Consider the following 12,748-nt stretch of genomic DNA (forward strand, 5'->3'; position numbering starts at 1 on the left):
TTTGTTAGCCTCCACGTTTCTGCCCCGTAGGTGAGTACCGGTAAGACACAGCCGTTGTATACTTTCCACTTCAGGGATATTGGTAAACTGCCATTCATGATCTGAGATAACCTGCCATATATATGCGCTCCACCCCATTCTTATTCTTCTAGTTATTTCCAGATAGCACATTTAAGGTGCAGGAAAGCAGTTCCAAGCGTGCTCGACAGTTCTGTAATACATCACAACGCACCAAAACTAAACAGCTGCCTTCATTCGATCTGTATGGCTTATGTGAGCAGTCCTGAACTCTAAGTTGCCTACACATCTATGTTTACAATTACGCAAAACGTAAAGGTGAATTGCGGACAGCAATGCATGCTTACCCGTGCACAGTGGGGCCCCTGCGGTAAAGTCGCACTCCATTCCCATTTCCTTGCACACTTTCTTCGCTTCATCGTTGCATCCTTTGGGTTTCTTACCTGTCCAGCAAAAAGAACGGACGGGTCTATGGAGTGCTAAGGCAGATATCTTGCAACGGGCTTTGCAATTTTCTTCATTTCCGGTTTAATTTTTTTGTCGCAAAAACTTTTCTTGACCTTCAAATATCTTTATACGCTTAGCAAGCTAACCCTATTAGCACATTATGAATGATTACTGCCTAGAAGTGAATGCGACTAACACTTGTTCCCTCTTTCGATGTATTTGTCTGTCGACAGGTGATTGTCGTAAAGATTTTTCAAGCTATATGCCTAAATATAATTGAAATATGTGCTCCTATTTATGTCGATGTAATCCGTACAAGAATAGGCCGCGCGGAAGAAAGGCAGCATACGCAGTCAACGACTCAGCAAACCATTCTATGAGCAGGACATTTTATCGTGTTTTCTATTTCTTGGCTTTGCACGCCGACACACTTTCTTTTACTCTCGTGCCTCTGAGGTCAGCTCACTTTTTCAAACAAAAGAGAGATGTCCCTGACGACACAGAACGAATGAACTACTGGCAGTCATGAAACACTCTGCTTGGAAAAAAACAGCTCTAGGACGAAGGACAAAGAAAAGAGGACAACAGGACCAATCAGCGCCGGTCCTGTTGTCCTCTTTTCTTTGTCCTTCGTCCTAGCGCTGTTTTTTCCAAGCAACATGTACCAACTAGCTCAACTCTCCGTTTTATGGAACACTCTAGTCACGGACAAAGGCAAAAAAAAAAAGAATATCGTTGTGAATATAAGGTGGTCGGATTCCGTGCTTTTTTCTGTTATAATGCACCGCAAGGCTACATAAATGAGGCGTGTAAATGTTATTGGAACGTCATACGCGGGGGCATCAACCTACCTATGCACAGCGCGGCTCCGGCGCTGAAATCACATTCTTTTCCCATTTCTCGGCATACATCCTTCTCTTGCTCATTACAGGCGGTGCGGTTTTTGCCTTCTGAAAAAATGAAAAAAAGAATGATGTGAAAAGTAAGAAAAACTTGTCTTGAGCCAAAAAAAAAAAACATTGCTATTGCTTTCACGGTTCCTGATATCACAAGTTAGGCTGAACAAAAATATCTACTTAGCAGCAGCAGTCTTCTTACCACTGCAAAAAGCGGCTGCAGCACTAAAATCGCATTCTTTTCCCGCTGCCTCACATTCTTCCTTTTCTTCCTTGTCGCAAGTTGTGCGGTGCTCATCTGCACAAGAATGAAACAAAAACAAAACAGTAGCTAATCGACTAAACGACGATTTAAGAATCGCTAGTCTACATAACCCTATCCCCACTTGCGGAAATGTGACGAGAACGCCCTGGAGGTGATCCTTCGCAAAATGTACAAGCGCGCTCTCGACCTCCCCATATAACGACGTCCAATCAACGGCTCATCGATATCGGGATGACCTTTGCGGAGCTATGCGAGGCGCACTTAAACAATAATACTTGCAGGTGAACAAGTCCTCAGCCGGCAAAAGCCTAATAAACCGCCTGCACATTGCCTACAAAGCGCATGCAGAGGAAAGGACCACCGTTCCAGAGGACCGGCGCCGCGCGCTACAGGTCCAACTTCTGCCACAGAAGATGACAAAGGAGACTCACGAAGGCCGTCGAACCGCGGGCGTGACGGCCCTTAACGACCGCAATGGCTCTCCGATACGTTTTGATGACACGACCCCACTGACATAGCCAAGTAACGCTTTCGGATTAGTAACGACATTTCGCAGGCACAAGATTGTTAGTCTGCGAGAGTTTCTAGCGCGTGCGGCCCAGCGCCAAGGATTGCCGCTGCCGCGCGGTACACAGCTGTTCAAAAAAGAATCGCGGCCGCGAGGTGGCTGAAAATCTGGTATCTCGGGACCAGTGAGCGCGTCCTTCGCTTTAACGTCGACGGTAAGGAATCACAGTGGTTGCCAGTGCTGATGTGAGAACTACTCGGGGTCACAACTGTAAAGAACCCACTTCAAGCCACTACCAGAAGTGCATCTTGCATTGATTACATCATTGCATGACACGTCAATGTACCCAGCATGAACTATGTGTCTTACTTCAGTTACCACATGCCGTTACTCGCTGTCTTGTGTGACAGCGCAGAGCACACGTGTGATTAAATCTAAGTTTCCTCTAAAACTGTACTTCGTTTATAGCAACAGAACATGGGCCAGCAAACATGCATTCCTGCAGTGGAATAATCTAGGCGTAGCAGGGATTAGACCGCTAATTTTTCTTTTAGATTTATGCTTTGCCATTCCATTACTTGTGCCGCTTCCAGCGTGGCATGCTTTCATGTTTACTCAGTTTGAAGCAGGTTACAGCATATTTATTTTCCTTGCAAATGACTCCGCCAAAACATATTTGTGATTCACCGCATGTGAACAATGGCCGCTTACCGACGCAGACAGGCGACCCTCCGCTGAAGTCACATGTTCTTCCCATCGCCTTGCATTCTGCGCTCTTTTTTTCACTACAGTGCTTTTGGGGGCCGTCTGTACGCAAAAGAAGTGAACGTCATAAAAATAATAGGAAAACATACATTACAAGGAGCAAAATATACGCAGCAATATGTAGCAGACATGTTTAGGTAAAGTCTCATAAAATACAATCACAGCGAACGGCAACCTCCACGTTCAGAAATGTAGCTTACCCGTACAGAGAGGTGCCTTCGCCGAAAAGTCGCACTGTTTTCCGATTGATTTGCATAACTCTTTTTCGTCATCATTACATTCCTTTCGGTCTCCGTCTGTTCGAAACAAAGTAACACAAGTGTTAGGAAAAGTATTGAAAGGATAAAAAATAAACAATTTGCAGCAGCCGCCTTATTATCGCTGTTAGCATCATCTTTTGCCCGGTAACGCCCACTGAGTTACATACATAGACGAAACGGACGAAACAAGAGTGAGATGAGAGCAATATGTGGCGCAGTCTACAAGCAACGCTGTCTTGAAGCCGTTTCCTCTCCGCTTTGTGTATCCGGGTGTCAAGTCCAGTAAACCACGCCGTAGCCAGTCATTTGGGTCCAACTTGCAGTAATTTTCACGAAGCCAGAACTTTACAACTGCCATCAATCCCCCTGCCGATGTTTTATCTCTGCACCGCCTCTAATTATTTCAGTACACGGTAGCCCTACATCACCCAGTCTCATATAGACCCGACTAAAGCTGCAGTCGCGTTTTGTTCCCTTGGAATGCATTCCGTCAGTGTTCACCTTGTCAACACGTTGCATTTCCCGCACAAGACCATCGACCGCTCTTCACTGCGGCTGCGACGACACTCGGAACCACGTCTCGTTTCGGCCTTTCCCGGTCACCCCTAATTTTTTGTGTGTTTTCACAGCGCGGTGACCAACACATAACTTCATTCCAAAGATTTTTGTTAACATTCAGGTTTCGGATGCAGAGGTGACTACTGCGGCGGTTTACGCAGTTTTCATACGAGAGATATTGGACAGCTGTTTATTCCTTCTCTTAATATGTCTGCCCTGTAATCTGGTGTTATTTACCCTACAGCTGGCGGTTGAGAAACCAGCAGAGGAATCATTTCCGTGAAGAAAGGAACGGGGCCATTTTTGAGTTGACACCCGCGCCACATGCGCATTTCAGGCAAGCAAACCCCACCACTGCAGCACTACCAAAGTGAGAAGTGGAATTCCTCGCCCGAGCAGTGAATGCTTCTATGTTCAAAAACTTCTCATCGGACGGCGAGGTAACAGCTACCCATACCTTCACTGCACGCTGTTCTTCTGTTTGTGCAGATTGGAGTTAATCTGTCACCACATCCCACCCTCGATGATGCTCTCACACCAGACTAACACTAAGAAAAGTAGGACACAAAAAAACACTAATTTTATTCTATAAAAAACAAGAAGGCCGAAATTATGAAAAATAAAGACTAATATTGAGCACACCTGCGCGATAATGGCAAGCCAACAAAATAAAGCCTGAAACTGAAAGAGCGCAAAGCTATCGCAGTGCCAAAAATTTCCTTCTTTTGGTGTGTTAGCAATCGTTGGCTGACTCAACACTAACTTTCTTTTTGTTCCCAATCGCAAGCGCCAAAAGCCTACGTCAACTGGCTCGGGTGAAGAAGTACGCTAACAGAGCATACGAATAACGCTGAAGAAGAACGTTCCAAGCAATGCTCAGCGAGTTTGGAGAGCGGGCATCCCTTCACAGAATTTCTTTGCTCACGAAAATGCCTGATGTGATGCACGCCACATCGGCCACTCTGGAGAGGTTTGATACAGTACGGTTACTTACCCGTGCACCGAGCAGCGCCGGCGGTGAAGTCGCAGTCTTTTTTTATCGACCGGCAGATCATTTTTTCTTTTTCGTCGCAGCTCTCCCGATCTTTGTCTGTCCGAGGGTAAGTACAAATTTCATAAATACTATACCACTGACCGATATTCGAAATAATGACAGGAGCAAAGATATTGCGGAGACAGATGAGACACTAAAAGAATAACTGGGTTGTAATCCAGGGTTTGACAGAATCCCGTCTGGTCAGGTAGTGGCATAGTAGAATGTAAACTTGGGTCACTAACCACGTCAAAAAGGGGGATAGTTGACGTTTCGGAACCGCTACGGGTTCCTTGTTCACAATGAATGACCGGCCGATTAAGGTGCAGCTTACGTAGCTTTGACCAGTCGACATAATGATTTTGCGTGAGCCGGGTGAAGATTCCCCTTGGTTCTGTTGATAGTGTTCGGCGTCGATTGTATTATCAGTGCAGCCTCACTGAGAGGTTTCTTTCTGTCGCAACGACTTCCATGTCATCCCAAGCGATCTCATGCCCCTCTTTTTGCGCGTGTTCTGCCACAGCACTAGACGCCGTCCGGCTTTTTATGACATCATTTCGGTGCTGTTTTACCCGCCTTGGTAGATTTCCGGTCTCTCCGGTAGACGGAGTTGCAATCGTCTCAAGGTATCTTATAGACGATGCCCGGGAAATTTGAACGGGGCAGAACATTTTTCACGTTCAAAAGTTCCCCGCGCAATTTGCTTGTCGGTACGTGGGCAATATGTACACTGTGTTTCTTGAAGAATAACTGGGTTATTTATATCTTCGTGACATCGCAGATTTCCGTTAAAGAAAGGGGGGGGGGGGATGACTGAAAAGCGTGCGTTGATTCTAAAAAAATTTAACATTGTCATCCGTCTGCTTACCAGTGCACACTGGGGCTCCACCGGTAAAGTCGCATTGTTTGCCAGTTGCATTGCATGCTTTCTCGTCTTTTTCGTCGCACGTTTTCGGCTTTTCATCTGAAGGAGAAAGATGAACTGAGGGCGCGTGCGTTTTTGGCTCCACTATTGAAACATTGAACTCCATTTGCGCTGAGCTATTCTCCTAGTATCCAGTTCGATGCCGTATGTTGGAATGGAGGCGAAACAAATTAATGCCACCCTTACTTCAATGAAACATTCCGCATTATTACCAGCATCTGATACGCCTTCGTGAGTACTATAAGAAGGTATGGATTCTATGCGGACAGCGAGAAAAATTGAATGAAAAATTATCAGAGGTGCAGACATACAGTCACGCCGCGCACATCGAAGAGATATCACGCTGAAACCATACTGAGGCAGCCTAAAATTACACCGAAAATATTCGCAAATAGTGTATTTCGATTTCCTATAAGTCTGTACACGCGACTCACGGGGGACGTTTCATTACTGTACACATTTATAGCTGCGATTTCAGCAATATGATTAAGGATGCTGGCAAATCCGCATTCACTCCAAGTCCTTCACTGTGGCACTCTTGACAGTCAATATGCAGTTTTGACTTGTGCTATGCGCAGACGTGTTGAATATGTGACGGAGGTGTCTCCTGTAGCCATGCATCATCCAGTTTATCGAGTTTCCTAAAAGATGTCGTTTAGAAAACGGCCAAGCAGTGCGATGCACGCCGCAGCAAACAGAAAATCATTTTTCCATAAAGAATCACTTTACCCTGAATAATTCCTGGTACTCATCGACTCCTATGCGTTGAAAAATTTCCTCTTTCGTTTTTTTAGGGACCGTAAGTAGCGAATTATAACAGTGTAATAATCAGTAGGCTTGTCTCTTCTATTCTATTAATCGAATGGAGGAGAAAAGAAAAGCCTAAGCTTGAGTTAGTCCAGCCTCTGATAAGCAAAGCTGAGTGAACATTGTCACAAAAAGAGCTTATCTTGAGGCGGAGACCTGCAAAATACTCTTCAGCTGTTGTTGGGGCTTTCCTTCAGCCAAAACTGCAAAAACGAAACGGCACACCAGGATGAACGTTGATACCATTTCATATCCTGATGACTGAAATTTGCGACGGAAAGAGAATTTACATGGCTAAAGAAAGGCCGCAGAGCCCTACACATGTTATCGAGAGCCGAAATGTAAAGCTCTTTTTGCCGATATCGCTTTTCTCTAAATAGAGCGAGTTGCAAGCTGGAGAAACAGCCAAAAAGACACGACGACGAAAGAAAGGGGCCCCATGAGCGCTTTTCCACAACTGGATTTTATTGACGAGGCAACATAATATATACAGGCAACAAAACACATTTAAAAAAGAAAGGCGATGGTAACAGCTGAATTGACGATGAAAAGTGGAAAAAGCCAGTCTGAAAAGCATACAAAAACACGTGCATTGAAGCATTATTGCTTGACAGCTGACTCAAGGTTAGCAGTCTCATTTTTTGTTAAGGTAATAGATGCGTCACTTACACAGTTGTCCCTTCCTTTCATGATATGGCAACCATCAATAATTTCTCTTGTCCGCTGATTACGTGCTTTACCAATTTACAAGTGATGATGGTTCCATACACGTTTTTCTGTGTGTTTTTTACAGTTCAACAGAATGGAAAGCTGGGCTAGTTGTAGGTTGTTCATGATAGAATCTGTGGGCGCGAACAAACAAAACACAGAAGATACCACAGGACAGGCGTCTTTCTTTTATTTTTTTACTGATCATGAAACTTTAGCGTAACGGTTATGGGAGGGATCGAGCTTCAGGTGCCGCCTGAAGTGACCACGCCGCGGTGCCGCGTCGACACCTTCAGGGAGCACAGCCTTCGAGATCAGTGACAGTCACTACACACGTAACCTCAGAGACCGCCGACCTTTCGCAGTCCTATACCATGATGGAATGGCTTTTTTGACTTTTCATCATCACTTGAATTTTTATCTCCGTCTTTCTTTCTTTTTTGTTGCCTGTTTCCAGTATACTTTATGTAGCCTTGCCAATAGTTCTGAGAAAGCGCTCGTGTCTGTCCCCCTTTTCAACCACTGCAACTCGGCCAGTTGTGCATCCTTGTGCAGAGAGGGAGACGGAAAAAGAGAAGCTCCCTCACCAGTGCACAGGGCGGCTCCTGCACTGAAGTCGCAGTCCTTTCCCTTTGAGCGGCATGCTTTCTTCTCTTGTGGATTACAGTGGTCGCGCTCCGGATCTGTCAGAACAAAAAGCGAAAACTGACTGCATGGATTTAAAGCACAAAAAGCTTTTGAACGAAAACTTTGCTTAAAGGGCATTTGAAAAGAAATGACATTACTGTTCAAGACGACCATAGAAGCCATGAAATAATTTTTACACACCCAACACGTTTCAACAAAAATGTCCGACACAAATCAATCAATCAATCAATTTTATTTCCTTAAAGACCCCTTTTCAGGGGCATTACATAAGGGGTGGGTACAACGTTTGGTGCGACAAGGTAATCATGCGTTATGATGATGACAAAAAGGTGTTAGCTCTGCGTGCGAAGTTCGCGGGACAGCTTATTGTTGCAATGTCAGCGGGAAGGCCATTCCAGTCCGCGGCGGTGCGTGAAAAAAATGAAGCTGCGAAGGTGACTGTGCGTGCACGTGGACGGCTGATCTGGAGTTGATGGAGAGTGGTCTATATACCGGGTGTCCCAGCTAAATGTAACCAAACTTTTAAAAAAGGCGAAGTGTTCTAGCCCAGTGAAGCCAACTGAGGGTTGTTCATAGTCGCGTGGCCTAGTCTTCAGTATTTTTTCGCTCTTAAAAGTTAATTAATTAGTTCAGTTAAATTAGCTAACTTTGTAATTATTGACTTCAGGAAGAAAGTGTCAATGAAGCAGTTTTAGATCGCCTCAAAAAACCGCTAGTAATGCTGTTTCCGACAAGTTACAATTTACGTAGCTTCATTTATTGGCCTTAAAAGAAAGTTATCACGTGACCAGCTGCTCGCTCACTTCTCTTCCCCAATGTGCACCCAAAGTCTCATCGAGGAGAGGACTTCAGAAAAAACGGATTTTATTCTTTAAGGTGCGTCTTGGGACGTTTAAGTGGCACAGTTGCCACGCGGAAGCTTTTTCTTATGTGCGGGTTATGGCTAAAGGCCGGTAAAAAAACTACTTTACGTAAGTATTACTTTGCTGCAAATGTCTCAGTAAGCTGTTTCTCAAAGCGATCTACAACTTTTCTACTGACACTTTGCTCCTCAGGTCAGTAATTAAAAAGTTACTTAATTACGCTTAACTAATTAGTCTTCCTTGAAGAACGAAAAATATACTGCAGACTAGGTCACGCGACTCTAAACAACCCTCATTTGGTTTCAGACGGCTAGGACAACTCGTGTTTTTTAAAAGCTTGGTTACATTTAGCTGGGAAACCTGGTATGTAGTGGACATCAAATACACGCAGGTACATTTCCTCACCTGTGCAAGTGGCAGCCCCAGAGGTGAAATCGCACTGCTTTCCCGTTTCATTGCATGCTGCTTCCTCGCCTTCGTTGCAACTTTTAATATTTGGATCTGAGAGGAAGACGGGGATCTCGCTATTGCTGACGTCTCGCGTTTGGAGCAGCCACACTCGTTGGGGCTGCTGTCTGTCGAAAAACAAGATGGGTCCTTACCAACGCAGATGGGTGCTCCTTGTGTCGAGTCGCATTTCCGCCCCTGTGCCTTACAGGCATCGTTGTGTTCTTCACTACAGTGGTCGGGCTTTTTGTCTGTCGGAATACGGAACCGGTGAGAAATATTATAAAATTAGAACTTGCAGTTTTGTTGATGAAATGTCGGCAAGGTTGATGTTAAGTCGAGCAGCGCTTCGCTATTCTGGAAGCCGCAAAAGACTGTAGATTTTAGCCAACAAATTAACCGAGTGTGGCCGTAAGAGGGTTCACCTGCCGGTTTTGCTAAGTACAGCCTTTGTCAAAAGTTTGGAGCCCAGGGGGTTTTCTTTTGAGCCACCCTGTGTCGTTCTTAATGGATTTCTAGCGCTCCAAATTTCCTGGACATGAGAAGAAACTTCTGGTACTGCCTCCTGCAATATGTAGGACTTCAATGAATGCTCCTGGAGTCCCAATATAAAGCTTGGAAGTGGACCCCCTGGGCTCTAAACTTTTGACAAAGACTGTACATTTGAAGAGCCAGGCGGGCCGCTACAGGTTTACTAAAGCTGATATCACCTTCCGTCAATATACTTTGACCCATGTTAAAAACATTACCGTCCATTTCGGCCATTAATAATACATCCTTAGCCGTCCTGTGACGGGTTTTCAGTTTTGACTTCTTTGTTTGGGGCTTAGCCTCATGGCAGGTGATCCACTGTAAGCAATTCCTTGTATTCTCTATTGCAAGTATTACTAAAACAACTTTAAACTGTGAGGCTTAACACCCCGGAGCGACACATGGGCCACAGTGACGCCGCAGTTGAGGCCTCTTTCGCACAGCACACTGGCGCCTGTTGCGTTTCGCCTCCATCGAAATGCGGCCAACGCGGGCGCGATCGAAGCATGACTTTGGGATGAGCAGCAGAACGCCAACGACACTCGTGCTACCACTGCCAGTCGCCCGCTTTATTTTATTGTATTTCCTTCCTTGAATGCATTCTTGATTGCCTTATTTGATACTGAAATCATCTCGGTAAAATTGTGTAGTCGTTCATAGACCCCTGTCACTGACATGTGTGCAGAATATTGCAACTGCGTTAAACGCATTGCAACTTTGCTACGAAAGCAGCGCCACAGACACTCCCCCCCCCCCCCCCCCCATGTCCTCACTGGAGATGTCTGACTTATTTTAAGCCAAGCCTCGAGCTAAAGCGACGAGCCTTCACCGTCATCTCCAGAAGCACTGAAAACTACGCAATACACCCTCGCGATCCTCCATCTATATAACTGATCGACCCAACTCACTGCTCTAGAAGCGGCTAACCAACAAGGCACCAAACGGCCGCGGTGGCTCAGTGGTTAAGGCGCTCGTTTACTGAGCCGTAGTTCCCGGGTTCGAACCCGACCGCGGCGGCCGCGTTTCGATGTAGGCGAAACGCAAGAGGCGCCCGTGTGCTGTGCGATATGGGAGACAGTTACTGTGTCATTTTCTTTCCTCAAAAACCAATTGTCAGTTGTCACAAGACAGCGGAACAGTGGAAGCGGAACGCAACGGCGAAATGAAATGCCCTCCTTCCCCCTTTGAGAAAATTCTCTCCTGTGTGTGAAGCCTATATCAGAGTAAAAACGTCAGCAAGGGCAAATCCGGTTGTTGCGTAATTTATTTTCTCACAGCCTCTATCCATGTGTAACTGATGCAAATAAGGTTTAAGAAAATAATATTAACACTTGCACTTTTCTCGCGCTCTGAATGTCTCCAGGCGGCTAGAAATCATGGCGATCACTACGACGCCCTCTAACCACCGGCGCCTTCCCGTTAGCATGACATCGAGGTCAAGCACCTGTAACTTGCACCTCGTGGTGATGGTGCAAGACCGTTGGCCGGGACGTCATGACAGTAGGGACAATGATAATAGTGAAACTGTCCATAACGTATGACATTTGGGAATTTATAGTTTTAGCGGGCGTATATTTTAACAAGGTCTTCGTTACGATTGAGAAAAATTCAGAAACAGCACTAAAGCCTCTAATTTTTGACCGCCGCGATCATCCCTTTAAAGTTAGGCGTTTCACGTGCAGAACATTTAAATATGCGCATTCATTCTTACCACGCACAATATCTGACTGGAACACTCTGCCTTCACATATCGCAACCACCACTGATCCAGATAAATATTTCAAACTCATATCTTTAATAACTACTGCTTAACTCTTCGCATACATTGTTATTTTATTTGATCATTTTTTTGCAGGGTTTGTTACTAAAAAGATTCATTGCATTAGTGTTCTGTTTGTATAATTTTAATACTGCAGTAATCTTCGTTCTTTGCCGCGCTGCCATTCTTTTGATTCTTTTGCTTACTTATGTCATGCAAAGTGTCTTATTTCTGCTTTTGTTTTGATTCTTTTGCTTACTTATGTCATGCAAAGTGTCTTATTTGCGCTTTTGTTGTTTGTTTTATATTTGTGCTTTTGTTTTATTCAGTTCAATTGCCTGTGCCCCCCCCCCCCCCTATGTAATACCCTCTCGAGGGCCTTTAGGGGTATTCTGTATAAATAAAAAATAAATAAAATTTGGTGGCACGCGCTGGCACCTCATATCTCCAACCATCCAGTGGCCAAAAAAAAAAAACGGCTTCAGAGCGCTGGTGCGTTGCTAAGCCACTGCACACTAGTGGAGGCTTCTCACCTGTACACTGTGCAGCGCCTCGAGTGAACTTGCAGTGTTTTCCCATTGCCTCGCATTCTTTTTGCTCTTCTTCGCTGCATTTTTTGCGAGTATCATCTGTGTGAGAAGCGGAAGTGGTAAACAACAACTACCAGGGCTTGTTAGGCGTTTAAGAGAGTAAGTATATTTTGCTAGGTTTCGTTTCCGATCTACGCTGCTATTAGAGAGGTCCTGAAAAACTCCACTTGACAGAAAACCACTTACCGGTGCACAGAGCAGCCCCACCGATGTACTCACAACGTTTTCCCAACGCCTGACATTCCTTCCTCCTGTCTTCGTTGCAGCTGGTCCGTTTTTCATCTGGGATTATGAAATGCAAGGTCACCATAAAACTCAAGGACACAACATAGGATTGAATCAATGCACTGTTAAATTCGTTCAGCTCTGTTCCTTGTCTTGTGTAACATCATATTGTGACTGACTAGAAGACGATGAAACGGGCAGTGGTGCGGGCAGGAGCGCTCGTGCTAGGCCCGCAGCCATTAAATCACACCATTGCCATCTGTCATCACCTCTAGTTCTTCGGCTTGCGTTACGTAACGTTTGGTGTGCGGTGCTGGGTAGCTTCACCATCCCGGTCCGGATCTTAGGAGCTGCTGTTCACCGAGTGCACCGAGGTCTTCTGTGGAGTGCTCGCAGATTCACACCTGCCGGTACTTCCCCAGCCTGCCAGGTATGCCCCGACGCCGCCGCTCTCCTCCGGCCCGCCCCAAGCCCTGAGCAGCGTTCGGAGGCCGT

At 45.5% G+C, this 12,748-nt stretch overlaps 1 protein-coding gene across 1 annotated transcript in view; it reads right to left on the reverse strand.

Moving 5' to 3' along the window:
• The window catches only part of LOC149348090 (uncharacterized), a 292,673-nt gene that overhangs the window by 104,366 nt on the left and 175,559 nt on the right, over positions 1 to 12,748 (reverse strand). Inside the window, exons 42-53 of the mRNA XM_089541683.1 lie at positions 12,215 to 12,310; positions 11,972 to 12,067; positions 9,304 to 9,399; positions 9,107 to 9,202; positions 7,778 to 7,873; positions 5,619 to 5,714; positions 4,712 to 4,807; positions 3,100 to 3,195; positions 2,846 to 2,941; positions 1,564 to 1,659; positions 1,317 to 1,415; positions 366 to 461 (exon numbers count right to left, since the gene is read on the reverse strand). Of these exons, the coding sequence (XP_089397809.1) occupies positions 366 to 461; positions 1,317 to 1,415; positions 1,564 to 1,659; positions 2,846 to 2,941; positions 3,100 to 3,195; positions 4,712 to 4,807; positions 5,619 to 5,714; positions 7,778 to 7,873; positions 9,107 to 9,202; positions 9,304 to 9,399; positions 11,972 to 12,067; positions 12,215 to 12,310 (1,155 nt within the window). The remainder of the gene's footprint in view (positions 1 to 365; positions 462 to 1,316; positions 1,416 to 1,563; positions 1,660 to 2,845; positions 2,942 to 3,099; positions 3,196 to 4,711; positions 4,808 to 5,618; positions 5,715 to 7,777; positions 7,874 to 9,106; positions 9,203 to 9,303; positions 9,400 to 11,971; positions 12,068 to 12,214; positions 12,311 to 12,748) is intronic.

The sequence above is a fragment of the Amblyomma mixtum genome, chromosome 4, assembly GCF_055824585.1.
Source record: "Amblyomma mixtum isolate Tamu chromosome 4, ASM5582458v1, whole genome shotgun sequence".
NCBI lineage: Eukaryota > Metazoa > Arthropoda > Arachnida > Ixodida > Ixodidae > Amblyomma > Amblyomma mixtum.